At 40.2% G+C, this 24495-nt stretch overlaps 1 protein-coding gene across 1 annotated transcript in view; it reads left to right on the top strand.

Annotated features, from left to right (window-relative positions):
- The window catches only part of SLCO5A1 (solute carrier organic anion transporter family member 5A1), a 189126-nt gene extending 165862 nt beyond the window's left edge, over positions 1-23264 (top strand). Inside the window, exons 9-10 of the mRNA XM_073583864.1 lie at positions 9642-9706; positions 16281-23264. Of these exons, the coding sequence (XP_073439965.1) occupies positions 9642-9706; positions 16281-16747 (532 nt within the window). The 3' untranslated portion in view covers positions 16748-23264. The remainder of the gene's footprint in view (positions 1-9641; positions 9707-16280) is intronic.
- The last annotated feature ends 1231 nt before the right edge of the window (positions 23265-24495 follow it).

The raw sequence follows: 24495 nt of genomic DNA, 5'->3' as shown, positions 1-24495 counted from the left end.
TTTTAATTTTTTCCCATTTTTTTTTCAACATTTGCTTATCTTTAACATTTCTACTGTTTCTGTGATTTTCATAATTCCACAAAGTTTTCTTTCTTGGTGTTGCAATTTCAGTGTTGAGGAGTGTGCGTATATTTGTGTATCTATATGAAATAAGTATTGAACAATTCTCCAATTTTCTAAGTAAATATATTTCTAAAGGTGCTATTGACATGAAATTCTCACCAGATGTCGGTAACAACCCATCCAATCCACACAGGGAAAGAAATCAAACCATAAATTATAGTTATGTGTAACAATCAGAAATGACACAAGGAAAAAGTATTGATCACATGAAGAAAAGAAGTGCAAAAGACCATGGAAAGTGATGATAAAAGCTGAAATCTATCAGTAATTAGAAAGCAATCCTGCCACTTAGTGAAGAATAATATCAGCCGGTTCAGTTAATGGCCTACAAAAGGTGTCTCATTGCCAAGGTGTCTCAATACCAAAGTGCCATAGAAGAGCAAGAAAAAAGATTATGCCCATATATAAAGGAGCACCTCAATTGTATATATAAAGACTAATGACACTTTATTAGACAATATTACAAAAAGGCCAACAACTAAATGAAAGAAAATTCACAAAATAGTAAAGCATAAATGGATATTCATAATCAATACAATAACCTACTCAAAAAATGAATACACCAAACAGAGTCCAAAACATTAAGACTCAAATAAATTTATTACATAATTACAAATGAGTATACAGAACAAGACATAGTAAAATACTATAATATATAATTACAGCAAAATACATATAAAAAAGACAGTGACCACTATAAATAATCATACAAGGATAATAATACTAATAAAGTGCATAATATATATAGGCTGAAAAATCAGCTACTCATAAAGTGCATAGAAAATATATAGTATATAAATCCAAATCATATATACCCGTAATGTGTGGCTCAATGTGTCCAGGCTCCCTCTACACATTACGGGTATATATGATTTGGATTTATATACTATATATTTTATATGCACTTTATGAGTAGCTGATTTTTCAGCCTATATATATTATGCACTTTATTAGTATTATTATCCTTATCATTTTTGTATGATTATCTATTTATAGTGGTCACTATGTCTTTTTTATATGTATTTTGCTGTAATTATATATTATGGTATTTTACTATGTCTTGTTCTGTATACGGTACACATTTGTAATTATGTAATACATTTATTTGAGTCTTAATGTTTTGGACTCCGTTTGGTGTATTCATTTTTTGAGTAGGTTATAATATTACAAAAAGCAAAAAAACCACACAAAGCATATTAAAAACATTTAAAATACAAAAAGGACCTACAATGAGTCATGCCTTATTATAGAAGCAATGACTTACCACTCCTACTAATCTCCCAAAGAACCAGATAAGTACATAAAGCCACTGTCAAATGTATTGCACATCTTAAATAAAATACATATGTAGCAGCATCAGATTACTTCAGTGGCTATAAAGTGCATATGAGAAATACCATGTGGGCCCAGAGATCCACAGAAAAAAAAAAAAAAAGCGTATGAGAAAAGAGTACCGTATATACTCGTGTATAAGCTGATCCGTGTATAAGCCGACCCCCCTAATTTTGCCACAAAAAACTGGGAAAACTTATTGACTCGCGTATAAGTCTAGGGTTAAATGGTGGTCCAAGAAGATGCTCCATAGATAAAAACCCACCCATATGCTGCTACACAAGGGTTAATGCTGGCCCAAGAAGATGCTCCATAAATACCCCCATATGCTGCTGTACAAGGGTTAATGCTGCCCCATAAGATGCTCCATAAATACCCCCCATAATATGCTACTGCACAAGGGTTAATGCTGCCCCATAAGATGCTCCATAAATACCCCCCATAATATGCTGCTGCACAAGGGTTAATGATGCTCCATAAATACCCCCCATATGCTGCTGCACAATGGTTAATGCTGCCCCATAAGATGCTCCATAAATACCCCCCATATATTGCTGCGCAAGGGTTAATGCTGCCCCATAAATACCCCCATATGCTGGCCCAAGAAGATGCTCCATAAACACCCCCATATGCTGCTGCACAGGGGTTAATGCTGCCCCATAAGATGCTCCATAAATACCCCCATATGCTGCTGCACAAGGGTTAATGCTGCACAAGGGTTAATGCCCCATAAATACCCCCCATAATATGCTGCTGCATAAGGGTTAATGCTGGCCCAAGAAGATGCTCCATAAATACCCCCAGATGCTGCTGCACAAGGGTTAATGCTGGCCCAAGAAGATGCTCCATAAATACCCCTCATATGCTGCTGCACAAGGGTTAATGCTGCCCCATAAGATGCTCCATAAATACCCCCCATAATATGCTACTGCACAAGGGTTAATGCTGCCCCATAAGATGCTCCATAAATACCCCCCATAATATGCTGCTGCACAAGGGTTAATGATGCTCCATAAATACCCCCCATATGCTGGCCCAAGAAGATGCTCCATAAACACCCCCATATGCTGCTGCACAGGGGTTAATGCTGTCCCATAAGATGCTCCATAAATACCCCCCATATGCTGCTGCACAAGGGTTAATGCTCCATAAACACCCCCATATGCTGCTGCACAGGGGTTAATGCTGGCCCAAGAAGATGCTCCATAAATACCCCCATATGCTGCTGCACAAGGGTTAATGCTGGCCCAAGAAGATGCTCCATAAATACCCCCATATGCTGCTGCACAAGGGTTAATGCTGGCCCAAGAAGATGCTCCATAAATACCCCCATATGCTGCTGCAATTAAAAAAAAAAAAAATTACATACTCACCGCTCTGTCGCTGGGGCATGCAAAAAGCATCAGAGACATAATGGAGGTTATGATTGCAGAAAGCAGTCAAAATCAACTGCGCACGCGTTGAACATAACGTTGTAGCGCAAACATATTTAAGGACCTCTGCCTATTACACTCAGTGTGTGTCTACAAATACACGCACGTATAGAGCATCAAATATGCAAAGAGCATAATAAATGCAGGATACAATTAGAGTGGACTGCGCACACGTCAACCATGACAAAATAGCGCAGGCGCATAAGAGACATCCGCTTGCGCGATGTTTAGGAGCTTTACTATATCAACGTGGAACACTCAGAAAATTCATTACCACGTATGCGTAAGACATAGCAAAACAACGCTGGTGTGTAGGAACGTCCAACTACAACAAGTGCACATGTAAATAACTAATGGACTCATATGATCATATTGAGTACAGAAAAAATATATTGCATGCGCATCATCCCCTAATGTAATATGTACACCTAATAAACTAAGAAGGCACAAATATAGATATATATAATTTCACAGCACAGATATGATCATATTATATAAACATTCCTAGTATAGGAACACACATATTAACATATATATGTCTCATGGCGCAAAAACACATGTCAAAATTAGCCATGCCACTCTCAAAAAAGACATAGTGGTATGAACGCATTAAGAACATCACCTTAGGGACTACATATGTCCATGCAGAGTACTCGTAAACTCATTACCATTCGGCAAAGAAAAAATGGCGGAAATATATTAGAAAGGTTTAGCCACAAGAAAGGAGGACAGTGCGCACATATAGATCACTAACATGATTGTGTTGGATACAGGAAGAGAATGTACGCACGCATCGCCCCCTTATCAAAAATACTACACAAGCTGAGAGAGCACAGATAAACGTATATATCACGACGTAATAAACATAATAAAATGGTACATAAAGAGTAAGACACACACAAAATCTGAGTTAGGCTGGGGTCACACACATATATATATATATATATATATATATATATATATATATATCTCTCTCATGGCGCAGAAGCAGGTATATCAAAGATAACAGCGTCGTTCTCAAAAACAAAAAAAAGTATATCATATATGGAACGGATGAAATGCCCAAAGTCACATATTCAAATGGAGTTCAATAGATACGGACTACAGATTCTTAGGAACCATCCCCACAATCGTTCTTGGAAAGAACAGCTATAAACACAAATTTAATAGTGTTCAAAAGTAGAATCATAAAACCGTATTAACATGTTTGTAAGAAAGGGTATGATATACGCAACAATCACAAATAGACGTGATTTTTTGATGGAAAAACCTTTTTAATTTTATTATTCATATTAGTTATCAGTCCCAAAAGGCCAAGATATTTTTTTTAAAAAGATGTTTTTCTTGCTCTTCTGTGTCATGTTTTTTCCAGGCCCTTAGTGAGCCCTCTTGTTTTGAAATTTATGAGCGGTGCCCTCCACTTCTCCAATACTTATCAATACCAAGGTGCCTCACAAGAAACAGCTCATGATGGGTAAAACCAGTGAGCTGTCTCAAGACCTTCACAACCTTATTGTTGCAACACATACTGATGGCATTGGTTACATAAGAATTTCTAAACTTATGAAGATCCCACTGTTGGGGCCATAATCCGTAAGTGGAAAGAACATAATTTCACCATTAACCAGCCACAACAAGGTGCTCCCTGCAAGATATCAGACAGAGGATTTAAAAGAATTATCAGAAGAGATGTTCAAGAACCAAGGACCACCTGTGGAGAGCTACAGAAAGACTTGGAACCAGCAGGTAAAATTGTTTCAAAGAAAACTATAAGTAATGCACACAAGCTTCAATACGCTTACCAAGCAAGACTCCATTGCTGAACAAAAATCATGTTCAAGCAACATTTAGACAAGCTTGTGAAATATAGTCTGGTCAGCTGTGACCAAAATTGAACACTTTGGATGGCATAATACACACCATGCTTGGAGGCCAAAAGGCACTGCATATCACGCCAAAAACTGAAGTTTGGAGGTGGGGACATCATGGTGTGGGTCTGTTTTTAAACATAATTGTAGTACTGGCGAAGTTCATAAAATTGAATGAAGGATGAATGGATAAATGTACCAAGATAGTCTTGATAAAAATCTGGTGTCATCTACGAGGATGAAGGAGATTAAATGAGGGTGGACATTTTAGCAATACAATGATCCCAAACACACAGCCAAGGAAACTCTTAAATCGGTTTCAGAAAAAGAAAATAAAGCTGCTAGAATGGCCCCGCCAATCCTCTGACCTGAATCCAATAGAAAATTCATGGAAGGAACTAAAGTTTAGAGTTCATAGAAGTAGCCCACAGAAACTTTTATTTGAAGAGTGTTTGTGTGGAAGACTGGGCCGAAATCACACCTGAGCAATGCATGCGACTAGTTTCTCCATACAGGAGGCGTCTTGAAGCGGTCATCACTAACAAAGGCTTTTGTACAGACTATTAAAAACATTTCACTAAGGGTGTGCAATGCTTTTACTCCTGTGTCACTTCTCATAATTATATGTGAACCCTGAAATGGGTTGACGCAATAAACCGCAATTATGCTACCTTTCTGTCTGTGATCCTAGTTTGGATACTTGGCAGCGCAAATTTAGAATCACCAGATTCCTCATTTTATTATGTTATTTCTCATAATTACACATAACTTGATATATGGACATCTATGGTGTGATTCCTTTGCCTGTGTGGATTGGATGGGTTGTTACTGACATCTGGTGAGAATTTCATGTCAATAACACCTTTTACACAGGAAAATTGGCAATTTGTTCAATACTTATTTCACCCATTGTATATATATTTATATTTAAAGTATCGTGCAAAAGTTTTAGGCAGGTGTAGAAAAAAGGTTCCATAGTAAGAATCCTTTTCATAAATAGAAGTGTTAAATTTATTTTATCAATGACCCAACTGCAAAGTGATTGAATAAAACTGAAATCTTAATAAATTCAATATTTGGTGTGACCGCACTCTGCCTTTTACACGGCATCAATCATTCTAGGTACATCTGCACACAGCTTTTAAAGGAACTTAGAATAGAAGTTGTACTAAATATCTTGGAGAACTAACCACAGATCTGTGGATGTAGGGTTGCACAAATCCTTTTGTCTTTATGTAATCGTAGACAGACTCAATAATGTTGAGATTGGGGCTCTGTGGGAGCTATTTCATCATTTCCAGGACTACTACTACTTTATGCTGAAGATAGTCATTAATGAAATTGGCTGTATGTTTGGGGTCGTTGTCCTGCAGCTGAATAAATTTGGCGCCAATCAGAAGTCTCCCTGATGATACTGCATGATGCATCAGTATCTACTTGTATTTCTCAACATTGAGAGCACCAAGAAAAGGGCAATGTTGAGAAGCATAGATGATGTGGTCAGCCAAGGAAACGTAGTGTTGTAGATGAAAGACACATCATGCTTACTTTCCTTTCAAAACCACCACCAAGATGTGGGGTTAGTTCTCCTTGAAATTTGGCACAACCTTCCTGCTGAGTTCCTTCAAACACTGGGTGCATGTGTACCAAGGAGAATTAATGTTTTGAAGGTAAAGGGTGGTCACACCAAATGTTGATTTGATTTAGATTTTTCTTATGTTCATCCACTTTGCATTATTTTAATTGTTAGAATTAAACTACTACCACTTCTATTTCTGTAAGCATTTTTTGCAGCATTTCCACATCTACTTAAAGCTTTTGCAAAGTACTTTGCTGATGTGCTTGGGATCATTGTCCTTTGCATGACCCACTTTCAGCCCGGCTATGGAGTTTGGATGGATGGCCTTGTATTTGAGTCTAGAATACTTTAGTACAAAGAAGAGTTCATGGCCGACTCAATAAATGCAACGTGCCCAGGTCCTTTGGCTGCAAAATAAGCCCAGATCTTCACCCTTTCTCCTAACTGAACATTTCGTAAGAAATTTTTGTGCTACGTTGTGTTTTGTTTTTGACAGACATGGCACTTGATATTATGGACAAACATCTCCATGGTCTCATCTGTCCCAAAGGACATTGTTCCAAAAGTCTTGTTTTTACCGATGCAACTTCACAAACTTAAGCCATGCTGACTTTTTTATTTTTTTTATAAAAGAGGTTTTTATTTTTGGTAATCCTTAAAAACGCGCCATACATGCTTAGATTTTTTATTTCAAATCATTCTGTCATGAATTTGAACATTTAATGTTAACTTAGGCCTTTAGAATCTGAGCTGTAGCTCTTGGGTTTTTGCAGTTTTCTTTGAACATCACACGGTATGACCTTGGGGTGAATTTGCCAGGACATTCACTTCTGGAAACAATGTCAGCTATCTTGAATGTATTCCAGTTGTGAATGATATTTCTCGGTGTAGAATGATAGACCCCAAATTGTTTGTAAATCATGGCTTTATCCTTCTCAGAATGATGGGAAGCGACAAATGCTTCTATAAGATCATTGCTGATGTCTTCCCTCCTTGGTATAGTATCAGCTGGACATTGTAACAAAGTGATAGGGGGAGGCTGACATGATGCTGAGAGGGCAGGACGACACAGGTACAGCTGAGGGGGGTTGTGTAAGATGAGCCGAGGGGTAGGGGTCTGGAGAAAAGGGATATGACATAGGTAGTAGAGGTGGGGTTAGGTAGCCAAAAGGATTGACCAGGGCTAGTGAAGCCCTTTCTGACCTCCGAAGGACTGGACAGCAAGAGGTGTTGGTGGGTCCTCAAAGTTGGGTAAAATTAGTATTGGGGATTGTTTAAATGCATGGATCTCCTTCATTTGAGGTGGTGGTAGTCTGGTGAGTTTGGGTGATACCTGGCGATGGAACGTCGGGTTCACATTAACTGGACATTTGGGTGATACCCAGCGATGGAACGTCTGATTCACGTTAACTTGAGATTTGGGTGATACCTGGCGATGGAACGTCAGGATCACAGTAACATAAGTTGGCGGGTGATACCCGGCGATGGAATGTCGGGTTCACAGTAGTATGGGATTGGGTGATTCCCGGCGATAGAACGTCAGGATCACATGGTCAAGAGCGCAACCCCTTCCCTCAGTGCATGGTGCTTCTGAGTCGGAGGAAAACGCGGCTAGGAGTAAGGCTGGGGGTAAGGGGGAATGCCATTTGAGAAAACCACCAGACCGGCATAACTTTGAGGACCTCACCAAGTGTCTTTAATTACCAATAATAACAATTAGGCTGCTGTGGCCATTATTATCAAAAGAAAATGGTTGTCGTGTGTCTTTAATTAACGTAAAAGAAGGGGGGCCGGGGGCCCGGTAGGTGGTATGGGGTTGGGAGAAATCAACCTCTCCAGAGCCATGTGTTAATACTCTCCTTAATGCTCCAGTTGTTCTCACACATACTGTTATGTGTGAATACATTGCGCCTCATTTACCAAAACTATCTGAAAGAAAAACTGACTGGTGCTCATGGTAATCAATCGGTGCTCAACTTTCATTTTTTAAACTGCCATGGTAAAATACAAGCTGCCGTGTGGTTGGTTTCTGTGAATTTTAATTTTAGACACTTTTGATAAATCTTCTGTATCTCATATTTTTCATTGTATTTACATCCGAAAAATTGCAAATGTCAAAAGTATTTTGATAAAATTGCCTGATAAAAATTCAATCACGCATACCCAATAATATTATACCAGAACAAGCAGTGAGTATTGTATTACGGGGGAATAGTTTTATAGCTGTGTGGCATCCCATCACTTAGGATTAACGTCAATTATTAATTGGGCAGTCTGAGCGTAAAATGCCTGAAATCTGACATTTGTTCTTGTGGCTTTAGAGGCGCACACAGACCCTTACTTTCAGCTACACACGACCCAAGTCACAGCCTGCAAACACATCGCTTTACCATTCTGCATCATTTGTTCTGTCACCAGTGTCCTGGAATAAACTCCATCAAATATCAAAGACTCGCAGTTTATGCAGCTGAAGCCTGAGGCTTCTTATTCACCGAACTGTTCACTTTAAAGAGTAATTCCAATTGGACCTGTCATTTGCCATAAACATGTATTTTTTTTTTTTACCTGATGTAATTACCTGTTTTCCTGAATTGGGTATTGTTTGTTTTTTGTTCTTGCTCTTCTCCATTCCTGAGATATGGCCTCCTCTTCTCAGTATATAAATCTATTTTTTTATTTTTTATTTTGGCCAAATGGGCGTTCTCCTCACCGCTTCTTGGTGGGAGTCTTCTTGGGGACCTCACCCAATTGGCTAAAAAGACTAGATTTATAGACAAAGAGAAAGTGGCAATATCTCAGCAAAGGAGAACTGGAATAAGATAAATCAATTACAGATTCAAGAGAACATCAGGTAAAAAGTTACAAAGGGATAGTCCCATTTCCAAGATCCTATCCCAATATGTATTAGATGTAATAATATTATCAACTGCATCCAATTAGAAATATTGTATAGTTCTTCTGATTCGCTATGCCGCTTACCCCATGTGCAGGCATTGCAGTAGCTTAGATATCCATGGTTATGACCACTCATATAGGGACAGTTAGATAGCTGTTAGTGGTCGTAAGCATGGATATCTAAGCTACTACAATGCTCTGCACGCGGGGTAAGTGACATAGCGAATCAGAAGAACTATACTACATTTCTAATTGGAGGTATTTACTATTATTATTATTACACCTACTGCATATTTAAAGCAATTTTTAATGTTATGAGTAGCAAAAATATGGCCTGCTGTGAGTGCTGATCAGAAATGATGACGATGGCGTCTTGTTTCAGTATTACTAACTGTATATATTGTTTTTCAGGTCCGTAGATGAAGGAGAAAGGCCTTTTGCATTAGGAATGCAGTTTGTTTTGTTGAGAACTCTTGGTAAGTACTAAAGGTAGTGTGCTACATTCAGGTTTAAAATGGTGTTCAGATTGATATATATTTTTGTGGGAAAAGTTTCAGGTAATCATGCATTTTGTTCCCTAACACCCCTGATGTTTGTATGCACAGGAGTCCAGTGGGCGGTCCATTCTTCCCTGTATGACTGTACATGCAGAAGTCGCTCCCCATCACTAGTAGGACTCCCTATGTGACTCCTATACATACAAATCACTATGCAGGGATTTCAATTAATAAAATAGACGTTATACGGAATCTGAATCCAACAAACCTGTAGTTCACACTGTCCACAGATCAGAATGTACAGCGTGACAGTCTCCCTTTAATAGGTGTTGGAGAAAATGGATCTCTGCTATGAAAACATCTCACTTTTAATAGTAACTTGAAGTATGGAGGGTACTTAAAGGGGTTGTCTGTTCTCAGACGATACTGGGGCAAAGGTAGGCAATGCAGCGATTCCTGCAGATGCTCCAGGGCTATCTGTCCACTCCTCCTCACTGGCCATTGATTCCAGGGCGGAAGCAGTACCCTAGATGCTGCAGTCTCATTAGCCTCATAGGAACAAAAACTGGAAACAAATGGGTTAATCTGCGCTGCCGTTGAAGAAGAATGAAGAGATGTAGAATCCAAATGTAAGAAGTTTATTCGTCAACACGTTTCAGAGTTTTACAACTTCTTCATCAGGACAAACCACGATTGGGATTCTACATCGCTATATTCTTCTTCAGCGGCAGCGCAGATTAACCCATCCATTTCCAGTTTTTATCCTCTGAATCTCCTTGTGGATCTGCAGCAGCCTAAACTCTGTCAGTGGTTGTGTGCACGCAGCCAAACCAGATGAGCATGTTCTCTTAACACGGTGGCTCAGTGGTTAGCACGGCAGCCTTGCAGCACTGGGGTCCTGAGTTTAAATCCCTCCAAGGACATCTGCAAGGAGTTTGTATGTTCTCCCCGTGTTTGTGTGGGTTTCCTCCGGGTTCTCCGGTTTCCTCTCATATTCCTAAAACATACTGATAGGGAATCTAGATTGTGAGTCCCAATGGGGACAGTGATGATCTTGGCTGTAAAGCGCTGCGGAATATGATAGCACTATATAAGCAACTAATAAATAATAAACAGCTTTAACCTTCACTCATTAGTCTCATGCCACCTACATTGGCGTGACCGCTGAGGCCAGTGATGTCTACCAAATACTGATGACTAGTGATGAGCGAGCGTGCTCGGATATCGTGTTATCTGTGCGTCCTCAGGTGTCGTCTTATTCCCCGTGCCTGTATGTTTCATGGTTGATAGACTATCCCTGCATGTGTTGCGGCTGTCTAACAAACAACCAGTCCATGCATGTGTTGTGTCTGTCTAACACCCACAGGTCATGCAGCCATGAGGACTCAAAAGATATTTTCCGGGCATGCCGAAGACACTCGGCTAGCACCCGAGTATGATCTGATAACACGATAACCGAGAATGCTCGCTCATCAATGCTGATGACTAAGGATATCCTAAAGTCTATTTCAATGTAGTTGGAAACCCATTTAAAGAGAGAGTCTAATCCTTGACATTTAACCCCTTAAAGTCTATCATTGAACGCCTCCCCCGTTTGGTGCCGGCTCCGGCGATGAGCCCGCACCTTTTCCGGGACATGACAGCTGATCTGATCAGCTGACATGAAGCCGGAACAGCCATGGGTGAAATCGCGATTCACCCGTGGCTGTTAACATGTTAAATGCTGCTGTCAAACTCTGACAGCGGCATTTAATAGGCATGATCAGGAAGTGCGTCCTTTCCTCCTCCCATCAGCGCACATGTCACATGACCAGGGGTCACTGACGGGTTGGCATGACAACCCGGAGTCAGGAGAAGACCCCTGTGGTTGTCATTGCTGGATAGCCATGAGCGGCCGCCTGGTGGTAGGCGCTCATAGCAAGTGAGCATTTCTGATACACAGAGCAGGGCTGAAGCCCTGCTGTATGTATCAGAGGCGATCGGACAAGCGCAGGTTCTAGTCTCCCATGGAGGCTATTGAAGCATGTAAAAAGTAAAAATATCAAAAAAAATATAAAAGTTCAAATCACCCCCCTCACCCCATTCAAAATAAAACTATCAAAAAAAATCAAATATACATGTTTGCTATCGCCGCGTTCAGAATCACTCGATCTATCAATATAAAAAAAGAACTAAGTCGGTAAACGGCGTAGCGAGAAAAAAAAAATGAAACGCCAGAATTACGTGTTTTTGGTATCTGCAACATTGCAATAACGGGCAATCTGCACCAAAACGGTATCAATAAAAACGTCAGCTCGGCGCACAAAAAATAAGCCTCACCCAGCCCCAGAGCCCGAAAAATGGAGACGCTACTGGTATCGGAAAATGGCAACCTTTTTTTTTTTTTTTTTTTTAACAAACTTTGGAATTTTTTTTACACCACTTAGATAAAAATAACCTAGACTTTGGTGTCTATGAACTCGTAATGACCTGGAGAATCATATTGGCAGCTCAGTTTTAGTATTTAGTGAACCTAGCAAAAAAGCCAAACAAAAACCAAGTGAGGGATTGCACTTTTCTTAAAATTTCACCGCACTTGGAATTTTTTTTCCAGTTTTCTGTTACACAACATGGTAAAACCAATGGTGTCATTCAAAAGTACAACTCATCACCCAAAAAACAAGCCCTCACATGGCCATATTGACGGAAAAAAATAAAAAAGTTATGGCTCTGGGAAGAAGGGGAGTGAAAAATGAAAATGCAAAATCAAAAATACCCCTGGTCGTTAAGTGGTTAAAGAACTTTCTATAAATATCTGATCAGTGGGGATAGAACCATTTTTGCCCCCACTAATAAGAATGAAGATCCCATTTTCTCTGTTGCTCCTAGAAACCCAACAAAAAGAGAGCAATAGAACTGCAAGTGCAGAGCAATAATTTATTAGCAAACCTTTTCCCTAGAATTCTCATTTAAAGGGGTTTTCTAGGATTCTAGGGGTAGAGAATGGTTGCCGTGATGAGCGCCTCCATCATTCACTTAAAGACTGCATCCAATCAGCAGTCCCAAAACATGGTTATGCCACGACTGGAATTGGTGATTGGCTGCAGTGGTCACATGATTGATAGATGGGACGTTATCATTGCAGGACCAGCAGAGTTAAGGAGTAAGTAATGATTTGGTTTATCCTGTTCTTTGCCCACTTATAAAAGATCATGTAAAAGGTATATGTACAAGTGTAACGCCTGAGGAACAGAACAAGCTGTGCTCATGAGGTGGTTATTAATTTTCAGATTTTCTTTGCAGTGAAGATGTGAAATACCCCCCTCCCCCCAAAAAAAACCACAATTTTGGTTCTGCATATGTTAGGCGTCAGGTTCCTGCCTCTGCACAGCAGGAATCCCATTCCTCTCCTGCCGAAGAGGAGCCTGCTCAGCAAAGATGTCGTTCTCGGCGTCTTGCTCAGTCTACTACTGTTGGTGTGGTTACTGCTGCTAATCAAGGTTCAGCTATAGTAACCTGCAATAGCCAGCAGCGAGCAGCTCCTGGGACTAAGTCCTTCTTTCGGTCCACCGAGCATGCCTGTGGGAAGTCCTCTCATTGGAGGACTGAGGTCACATGCTCAGGTCCTATTGCTTCTCCCATTGGACCACTAGGAAGGTCCCGGAAGGACGCTGCTATAAAAGAGCCGCATGGCCGCACGGCCATGCGCTAGTATAGACTCTTATGGTATTGTGTGTGAGTGATGATGGATGCATGTATCTGGTGACTGACTCATTAAGACTCCCCTCCCTTGGATACGTATGGTTTAGGGTTTTTAGAGTCAGCGCCTTGTAGTGGCTGATTCTAGTGCCACAGTGCTCACAGGTCACAGCACCTCTCTGAGCGCCATATGGTGCCATCCTACCTAAGGCACTACCGTACTGCGTGTAGAGCAGCTCCCGTTTGAGTGGCGCCGTGCGCAACTAAAGCGCTTTCCTGTCCTAAGTTTAGGCTGGCTAGTGGCGTCCGCCAGAGCTGCGCTGTACATACCTAATTCGGTACGTGTCTTTCTGTGACAGCTAACAGAGCGCAGCGTCCATAGCATCTTTCCCTGGCGCAACATTAGTGGCTCAGTGCGCAAGTGGGTCTAGAAGGACTCAATCCCCGTGTCCTTGTGGCTGAGTCCTGTGACCGCGTCACTTGCGCTCATCTTACAGGTTACAGCGGCCATGTGAAGTAACAGGGTTCGCCTCTTATACACTGGGTCAGTGGTCACCCGCCGGTGTTCATTTAGTTCTCCGCCATTACCGAGCAGCAGCATTCCATCTCTGCACGGTGGACTCCGGGTTGCGATCGCACTTTATTATATTTTATATTTAGTGCGATCCGCAACCCTAACAACATAGGAGTCAAAAAACACCAAATCATTTAAAACACGTTTTCTATCAACAGAACTGTAACATTTATGACAACTGAGAGTTTGACAATAAAGAGCATTAACATGTTTTTTTTTTGCTTTTGCCTCAAATACATTACTTACATACAATATAAGGTTCCATAAATTTAATCAAAATAAAGTACAACTTGTCTTGCACAATGCAGGGAGTGAAAATATATACTGCATATTTGAAAAAAGAATAATTCCAAAATGATGAAACCTTGTAGTTGTAGCGTTTGTCCACTAGGAGGCGCTGTTTAGCGGTTTATAAACAGAAGACCCTTATTTACTATGTAGGTTCTGTTTGATTCCACCAGTTGTCAGAAGTCGCCTGCTATCAAAACATTAATGATGCATGCAATGAGGCGCTCTTAGGCTTTGTTCACATGTCCATGATTTAAAAAGGCAGCACAGACGACACCTATGTGCTGTCTTTAGCAGACCCTTTCAGAAGAATAGGCGTAGACCAAAGAAGGAAACATATTAAGGTTTTTGGTTGTAGATTATCGACCTGTAATTATAAACAGACATGAGGATTTGGCCGTAAATCTGTGACGAAATCTGCCTGTTTTAGATGTTGTCACAGATTTCATCCTGCGCAGTACAAAAAGGAAATGTCGAAGGATGGAAAGTCCGGGACATAAGTTAACATACTGCACATTTAATATCTGCACCGCAGATCAATTTCAGTGCATTTTTTTCCCCGCTGCATGTGGATGAGATTTTGTGACATCTCTTCAGCTGCGCTGCTGCTATAACGCCCAACAATCCCAACAGAAAATGTGCAACAAATCCACGTTGTGCGATAGTAGCCCGAGGGTCTCTACACACGGGTTCTCATGGGAGCAGTCCTGCTTCTCCAGTATGACGGCATGTGTGCTGTGCCGTACATGCTTTGTCAGACTTTCGGTGCACAGTGATATTCTTATTTCAGAATAGCTCTGTACATGTGACTTTTGATGCGATATCACATTTTTAATAAACAAATGTAACAGAAAATAACCGTATGAAAATATATAAAACCGGGGTACAAAATAGTGCAAAAGGGTCTTATCCGACGTTCAGAGACAGTATCGTGAAAGAAAGTGTTCATCTGGTTCAGCTGAGTAGCACACAACAATTGAGAAACCCAGAAATGTCATCTGCTGCAGTCCCACGGCTTAGAAGACCGGCAAAGTGTCTAACAAGAAATACGTGGGTCCTCTGCACTGCTGGCGAAGATCCAAAGGTTTATTCCAGGAGACAGGATTGGTAGCGATGCGGTTTAATGTCAACGCGTTTCAAAGCCCTCCGACTTCTTCACCGTTTGTTGTTTTTCCTGATGAAGCAGTTGGATGACTTTGAAACGCGTTGATATTAAACCGCATCGCTACCAATCCTGTCTCCTGGAATATTCCTTTGGATCTTCGTCAGCAGCGCAGAGGACCCACATATTTTCTATTTAACAATATTTAAAATCCAAGTAACATAGTGGTATATTAGAGGGCTAGTGGGCCTCTACCACTGATGGCCATATGCATGATTAGTCAGTGTTAAGTCTTAGGAGAACTATTTCTGGTATTTTGGGCCCATGACACAATTTTTAGATAGATCCTAAAAATATAATAGGTGAGGGTTTGACATTTGCTGTCATACCGTGCATATTTGACCATTTTTATAATTATTAATGGATCATCATAACCTTACGAATGCATGATCCATTGTTTCCGACAGCACTTTATTTTTCTGGAGACGACTGTTGATGTTATCATGAACCCATTTGCTGTTCTAGATGACCAGTAATGGTTACATTGCCTCTTCCTTCCCCTAGATGACTAGGGATTCTTACAATAACCCCTTACCTGGTATTTTGATATTTGACTTTAGACAACCAAAGTAGCTAGCTTTGACCCTTTTACTACCCTAGGTCCAAAAAGTCCATTGTTTGATGTCATCACCTATGACATAGAAGTTGTCTTATTACTTTGCATTTTTCATATTTTCTAAGTATGTGACTTATTACATGTATCCAATTTAGCATATGGGTTTTGTGAGAACTCAAACATTACAAATAGATGTCGTATGATTGCATTGGCAGTAGACATCAGTTTTACATGTCATTTATTGTGAGAAAAGCTGCCGATTTCTAAATGTTCCAATGTTCCTTTGTTGTTGCAGCTTACATTCCTACACCAATCTACTTTGGGGCTGTTATTGATACTACTTGCATGCTTTGGCAACAGGACTGTGGCGTACAAGGTTCCTGCTGGGAATACAACGTGACATCATTTCGTTTTGTTTATTTTGGCCTGGCAGCTGGTCTCAAATTCTTAGGATTCATTTTTATATTTTTGGCTTGGTATTCCATAAAACACAAAGAGGATCAGTTGCAGAGACGAAGGTGGCGGGCGTCCCCAATAAGCACAGTCAGCGAGATGGTCGGCAGTGGTAGAGCAGAGCCAAACTATGCACGAACGAGATCCTGTCCTGCCTTCGGCGCCAAGGAAGCCCCAAATGAAGACAGTGATTTGGACAAAGGCATCCAACACTCAGCACAAACCTATCCTGGGCCTTTCATGGAAGCAATAAATTCATCATTGGAAAATTCTCAAGAAGAGACCCGAGCAGACAAGGAAACAGGATAATCAGAATCATTGTTGGTTGAAGTCAATTTGGCGCCTTGAGTAACACGTGCCTTTTACCGAACTGCGTGCTTATGAAATAAGTGAAATCACATTTCAATCTGAAGCTACAGGGTTATTGAGGGCTGGTTACCTCATCTGTTATTTTATTCACTCTACTCCAATTATGGAGTATTTTTTAATTGTTATTAATATAGCCCTTATGCTTCACTTCTGTAACAGATTTTCCCAAAGGGCAAAACGATGAACGAACAAGACAGCATGAAACAGCCACCTAGAAGTCCTCATAGGGTCCACTGTGGGAATTGAAGCAATGGAGAAGGTAGAAGGAAGGGTATCCCATAAGAGACTCACATGGTCCCCCATTATACTGTCCTGTATTTTCACCCAGAACGGAAGGATTTACACACAACGTCCTAATAAGTGTCATAAGGCCAATTCCCTATCTTGGAAACTAAAGTGCTGAACCACTTATTGCCACGAAATAGCTAAAGGGACGGGACAACTAGGGTTGAGCCTTCTTTCTCTTTTGACCACATAGTATTTTTAAATTAATTGTTAAATAACGTGTTTCTGGCTGCCTTCTCATTACCTTGACACTTCTCCTTAATCTGAAGCACAACTTCTTGAAGGTTCTTTAATGATAGTTTTCATATTGAAACTAGCTGAATGTAGAAAGGTGATCCAAAATAATCTCAGATCCAGTTCTGGTTGGAGACCTTCATGCATCTCAAAGTTTTATGCTTTAGCAATATGGAAGCATTGCGGAGAAGGTAGATGTCTGTGAGCATTTCTAAGTGATACGTTTCATGTCTGTATTTTGAACATTTTGGAATGATTCTTTGTTGAAGTTCAGGGAGCATTTGATTTATACTAATCATGCTTGAGTCCATCCTGCTGATGTCAGCAATACGTGGCTGTCACCTATTTCTGCAGCTGCAAGTCTCTATTGGCACACTGGCTGACATAATAGGCTGCGTTCTTGAAGGAAGGAAAACCTTGGGTGTTTCTTCAAGAAGAACTCCACTCAAAACCCAATAACTTTGGAGTAGACATCTTGAGCCCCCTAAATTTTGCTCCTCATGGCAATAATGTGGGCTATGGTGTGGGTTTGCACCTTTTAGTGTTTAGTTATTAAGAGGACAGTTGATATCTGTGAATTTAGTCTTCATAGTGGGGACTTGGAGATTGCTAGAAAATGCATTCACAGCTAAGATTTTGACTTTTGGGTGGAGGTCTCTAAGAGAATTGGTTGTAACGAATGGTTACTGTATGTTATATATATATTGCTGTGAGGTACGCTTTAAAGCACAACTAAATTAGCCTAAACTATGCAACTACTACGTGGAGAATTGCATTCGGAGCATGGCAGAAAACTTAGCCGTGGAAGAGAAACAATAAACGTGAAAGCCATAATAAAGCTACCTACCTAGCACAGTGATACCAACAGCAAATGTATTTCTATGGGCATTCGTACATTCGCCATAGAATAGAGGGTTTCACTTGTATATATTATCTTCTAGTTAGTACTTGAAAAATGTTTAAATAGTTTCATCAAACTGGTTTAATTTCTTAGAAAAGAAAAATCAGTTTGGTCAGTTTTGTAGTCAGATGTGCTAGTTTATTTTATGGACTTATCAGTAGAAAGTTGCTCATTTCTATGAATGTGTTTAGAATTCCTAATGTCTCACTCGATGTGGAGATAAAAACAGAATTTGAGAAGACACCTTGTGTCTGTCTAAAGGTGGTCATACTCATTAAGGTTGACGAAAATGGATGATTTCAGCCATAATGAACGTTTAATAATTATACCCGATCATTTAAGCCAACTGCTGACAGACCCCCATCGTGTAGACTGCCTTATTACAGCTTTTAGCCTATACACAATCAATGGTTCGTCTAAGATCTTTAGGCCTTTTATAGCAAAAATCACTTACAGCAATACATTGGCCCTTGTCCAGTGTAAGTGAATGGGAGGAGACACAGATTAGATATTAGGAAAAACTTTTTGACAGTTAGAGTGATAAGTGAGTGGAACAGGCTGCCACAAGAGGTGGTGGGTTCTCCTTCAATGGAAGTCTTCAAACAGAGGCTGGACAGACATCTGACTGGGATGATTTAGCAAATCCTGCTATGAGCAGGGGGTTGGACCAGATGGCCCAGGAGGTCCCTTCCAACTCTGTGATTCTATGAAGTGTAAATCTAAGGCCACCTCATACAACTGCAATGACTAATATCAACTGAGGCCTCATTATATGTCCGTGTTTAAACACATACGTGAAAAAATTATACCAGTGTCCTCAGTGTTTTCCATCAGAGAGTCTGTTTTTTATGGATGGAAAAAGAAATAAATTACAAAGCTTGCTTTATCCTTTGCCAGTGTAAAACACAGACCGCACACAGATACCATTTACGGTATGTGCTGTACGTGATTTTCACAGACCCATAGACTTGTATTTTCCCTTTTTCACCTGTGCTGCCAGAAAAAAATTTGCATGGACACATGATCCATGAAATATGGTACATGTACATGTGAACAGCCCCATAGCTTGTAATGTGTGCGTGTCTATCCATGAAGAAAACGGATGTAACATGGACGTCTGAATGAGGCCTAAAAGGTGTGTGCAGAATGGTGGTTCTTCTGTGGTTGTTCATCTAACTTCTATTTTATATGTATGGCCACCTGAAGGCTCTCTACACACCAGTCTATGTTGTCAAAAAAACCATTTATTGATTTGAAAGAAAAACGACTAGAGAAGCTGTTAGCGCTATAGTACCCTAGCATGCTTCTATTCTTCAGGGTTCTTTATACTTATTGCCAGGTACGGACTGGGGCTGAAATTCAGGTCTGGCATTTGTTATCACACAGGCCCATGTTAACCACGTCCCCCAAGAACCAAATGGGATATATTACCCTGGATGGAGGAAAGGAAGATTTTCTACAAGACCAATATTTCTAATGATATGAAACCTGTGACCTGCTGGGGTAAGAGATGGAGTCAGCGCCTTTGTGCTCCGTCACAACTCTGAACAGCGTGGGTGTCTTGAGAACATTGATTCTGTTAACAACGTAGCAGACAAGGCGGCCTACGACCAGACAGGCCATTCTGGCATTTGCCAGATGGCCAGTCTGGCCCGGTTTGTTGCTTTGAATGGTGGAGAACAGAGTACTGCTGTATTGAACTTAAGGCCAAGGCTGACCCAACAGTGTGCAGTCTTATGTAACCCATATTGCAGCATTACTGAATGCCATTTATGAGGTCTTTCCGACTGCGGTAGCGTAGACAAGTTATATTCAATGGAAACTTTTAAATGGCCATCTGATTACATTATCAAAATTATGGACACCGTGAATTCAACTATTGCCATGTAGTCTAAATCTAACCTTAGCCCTGCTTTGGTATTTTTGAAATTACATTTTATTGATTTATCTCAGTTCTTATGAATTTTGTAATTTAGGTTACTATCTCTATTCACTGTGTGACATACTACAACTAAGCAATATTTGAAAAGTTACAGTATGGCTGACGAATAGGATTTTTATAATTGGAGTTGATGTGAATTGATTCACTGGACCTGGTCCATCATCCATGTCAGTATTCTGTGGCCACTGAACGGGAGCACCGAGAACTGCCACCTACCTGAAAACATCTCTTCTTCTGATCATCAGGCTAGGCCCGCTGTCACATGGGCGTCATGCTGTAAAAAATTATGTTGTGCCTGGCTTTATAAATAAAAGAACAATCTCGGATGCCAAGAGTTAGGCAGTTCTCAGGACATCAGTCTAGCGGGTGGAGATTGCTAACGTGGCCGATGGACCGAGTCCTGCCAATCAATTTGCCCCAACTTTTTTTTTTTTATAATAATGACTATTCAGTTCAGGCGATGTCGCCATCTGGGTATAAACAGTTAATAATAATATGTGCTATAGGTATACGTACACATGATACATAGCAATAACTGTTGTGAATTGTGGCCACACAAAGCTTACTCTACACTTTCTCTATTCACCTATAGATATGGATTTTGTATTTAAAGTTTTCTTCAGACCATGGGGAAACTCTCCTGTCCAAAAACAATGGGAATTTTATACATTTTCAAGTTGTTTTAAAGAAAATCTGTCAGCAGAATGTAGACCCCATATCTGCTCCAAACAAAAAACTCAGATTCACAATGACATCCTTCATGCCTAATCTGCCGGAAGAAAGAAGATTAACAATAACTGAGCACTGAATAAAAATTATATCATCGGGGTGAAGCCCCTTATCGAAACATTAAGCCAGATGGTCAGCCTTTCCTCCTGGATTAATTGATGTCTCAATAGCTCAGAGTGTCCTCACAAGTCACCTCTTGGGCATACAATGCATGCGCGGTGTGCAGCCAAAGCTGAGCTAAATCGGCTTCCTACACTGCGCATGCGAACTACTGGGTGGCAGTGCTGACGGGACAGACACGCCATGTGTTTAGAATGACTATTTTATGAACAGCAGGACTTCAGGGTATTAGTAATGGTCACTATTACTTTTTTTTTTATTTCAAATGGTAAAATTATTTTGTATCTCGATATCATGTAATAATAGACTTAGATATCGACCTCTTTCGCATTTTTTTCATCAGAAAATAATCATTTTAAACCAGCAATCCTATTGCTCTATAAAAAAAAAAAATAGTCAGACCGCATCTGAATACAGCGACATTCACTAGTATTGTGTTGGAATTGTAAGAGACATCTATTTTCTTTGTTAGCACCAACATTTAAGTAAGAACTCATTCAGACTTCAGTTTTTTAATGATAGCATTATAGGCTACGGGTGCTTCACATGTCCATGCATTTTCCCAGATCAAGTGGTCCACACAAAATCATGCGGGCATGGCCAATAGTGAACCAACTCACAGACCAAACTCACCAATGCAAGTCTATGTATTTGTGAAAAAATTGGACTCCTTTATGTGTCATCCTGTAGAAATAATGTGCATTATATTTTTTTAACAATGACTAATTGACCGTGAATAATTGAATATAGCAACTTATGGAGCAGCTCCCACCCCCATCATTCTATTAGATAAACTGCTGGCACTTGCATGTTACATGTCAATAGGTGCAGTTGGAAACATTAATTTCATATGTACAGTTAAAGATTTGCGACTCTGACAAACTGTCCCTTTCTTTAACAAGAACTGTATAGTCGAGAAAATCACAGATTGGGTTGACACAGTTCTATATAAATACAAACCCAGCACTAGATTACAAAATAACAGCAGAGAGAAAAATTGTGTGTGAAACCCACAAGTGAACTTCAGATATGTACAGAATTATATAAAACTGTCAGACAAGGGCTAAATACACATAAAACATAGTGAGAACAATCAGGTACTCTTGAGGAAGCCATTTGTGGCGATACACTTGGGATCTCTTTGTTCCCCAATCTTTATTCCTGTACATGATACAGGAAAACAAGATACAAGACCCGGAGTCTGTAACCTGCACTCAGGGGCCTAACTATAGTGGATGCGGAGGATGACCTAGGAGCGTATGGGATGGGGCAAAAAGGTCTGTTTGGCCCACAGGAGAAGACCATTACTATCAGATACATGAAAATTTGAGGCCTATTGCAGATTTTGCATTGAGACCCAGAAGCTAATGCCTACGCTTTATATGTATTTTGCATGTATGTTTACACTAATATACAGAATGGCCATCTAGCATTGGTTTCAGGGTAAAAATATAAATATATACATATTATATACAGATCGCAGCCAAACATGTGTTCTTTGTTGTTTAGTAAAGTTCAGCAGATGACCACTGTAAAGAAACACATACCGTGGATGTATATATATTTATATATATTTATTTGGTATATGTTGCAGATCCCCTTGTGGATTTCGCACAACATCTTTCTCTCTGCTGTTATTTATAGTCTGTCTTCATTATTGCTTTGAATGTAATTAATACGACTGACCTTAAAGGGGTTGTTTGGTCAAAACCGATAAGGCTGCAGACTTCTGAATATCCCCCGCGCGCGCACACACTCACACTGTGCACTGCGGGGATTCGCCCGTTTCAGACTGGGGAAGGGACAGTATGTACGAGTTATGGTTTCCAACTTAATGCCATTCAGTTCTCTCAGTTCTCATCTTGTGGGCATCAGGACATGGCTATGAGTTGTAGTTTTGCAATGGCTACAATGGGAGACTAAAGATTGCATTTATTAATATGTTTGTTAAATTTTGTCCTAATTCTCCTGTTCAACAATGACAGGTGATTAAAGAACAAAAAGCCCTATGCATCAAGATGTAAACTGGCGATTTAGATGAACATAATGCACAGCAGGTACAAACATACCAAAACGTACTGTGTGCAACTGCACAGGGACCCTGAAGCTAAATTCTCCCCCCCATCATACACATTAGATCAATGCTGTCCGAACCCTCCGATATAGATGGGTTTGGCCAACAGTATAATATGTATTTGAGAAAAAGGTGGCACTCACCATCCAGTAAAACATTCCTTCATTTAGTCCATAACACGGTATAGCGGGAGAGGAGTGGATACCTTATGTGGACGACGGCTGTTTCGCGCTAGCTGCGCTTCAAAAGCACCTATAAGACCCATTGAAGCACAGCTAGCGCGAAACGGCTGTCGTCCACAGAAGGTATCTGCTCCTCTCCTGCTGTACTCATGTTATGGACTAAATAAAGGAATATTTTACCAGATGGTGTGTGCCACTTTTTTTTTTCTGTTTTTGGACTATAAAGGGATTTATTTTTTTGGTGTGCACCCAATTATTTCCCTCAGTTATCTAGTGTCCAGCCTACACTCAGGTAGATTTCAATCTCAGCTGAGATAACCACAGAAGTGCCAGGAACACACCTCTTTTAAACGGTTTTAACATGGGAACCCCGGCAATTTATTGTTGGGGGAAATATCGATCAGGGATGATCGATTTCTGACAGATGATCATATTGTCTCCTGCCAGGCAAGTCTAAAGGCAGCTTTGTCAGTCAAGACATACTCGGACGAAAGAGTGCTCTTTTGTATAGAAGAGCTGGCTGTTGGCTGATTTATTGTTCGGCTAACATGTATGGTGGGCGTAAGGATGGGTTTTTTAGCTGGCATTGAATGTTTATAGACAATTGGTCAGATTCTATTATGAGTGCAACTTGATTTTGGTCCAAACTTTGCAATTTGGGACATATTTCACCAAATTTTTAAAACATGGTTGCACCACAATTAGAAAGGGAACTACTTTAAGGGGAAAAAAAGGCTTGGCGTAATGAATAAGAATGTGTGCAAAATTGTGCCAAGATTTAGGGGCAAAAGAGTAACACAAGGTAAGCCATCCAAAACTATCTAAGAAGCGGCAAATTTATCATGCAACTTAAGTCACTGTGATAAATTTGGTCCATTTGTAGACTTTGGATAGGATTAGTAAATCTGCCCCAGTGTGTTTTTTGTTTTTATTACTAAATGTTATAATCCAGCATGATATATATGAATTCCTGTATATTAAAAGTGTTGTATGATATGAAAAAAAAAATAGGTCTGCCCCCCCCCCCCCACCCCACCTTTCTGGAAAAATTAGGTATTTTTCCTCATATCGATAAGCCTTTTGTATATACCATTTACAAAACATGGTTTACTTCGGTCTAGGTTAAAGAACTTTGTGCAAAGTCACAGCAAGTGCAATATATTGGTGGTTTGCTACTAACACGTGGCAGTTTATCACTTATTACAAGATGCTAGTCATTAT

This window comes from Dendrobates tinctorius, unplaced genomic scaffold (genome assembly GCF_039654945.1).
Source record: "Dendrobates tinctorius isolate UK_male_01 unplaced genomic scaffold, ASM3965494v1 ptg000082l, whole genome shotgun sequence".
In the NCBI taxonomy this organism is placed as follows: Eukaryota; Metazoa; Chordata; class Amphibia; order Anura; family Dendrobatidae; genus Dendrobates; species Dendrobates tinctorius.
Note: the sequence above shows the minus strand (reverse complement) of the source record. Positions and strands in the feature narration are given on the sequence as shown.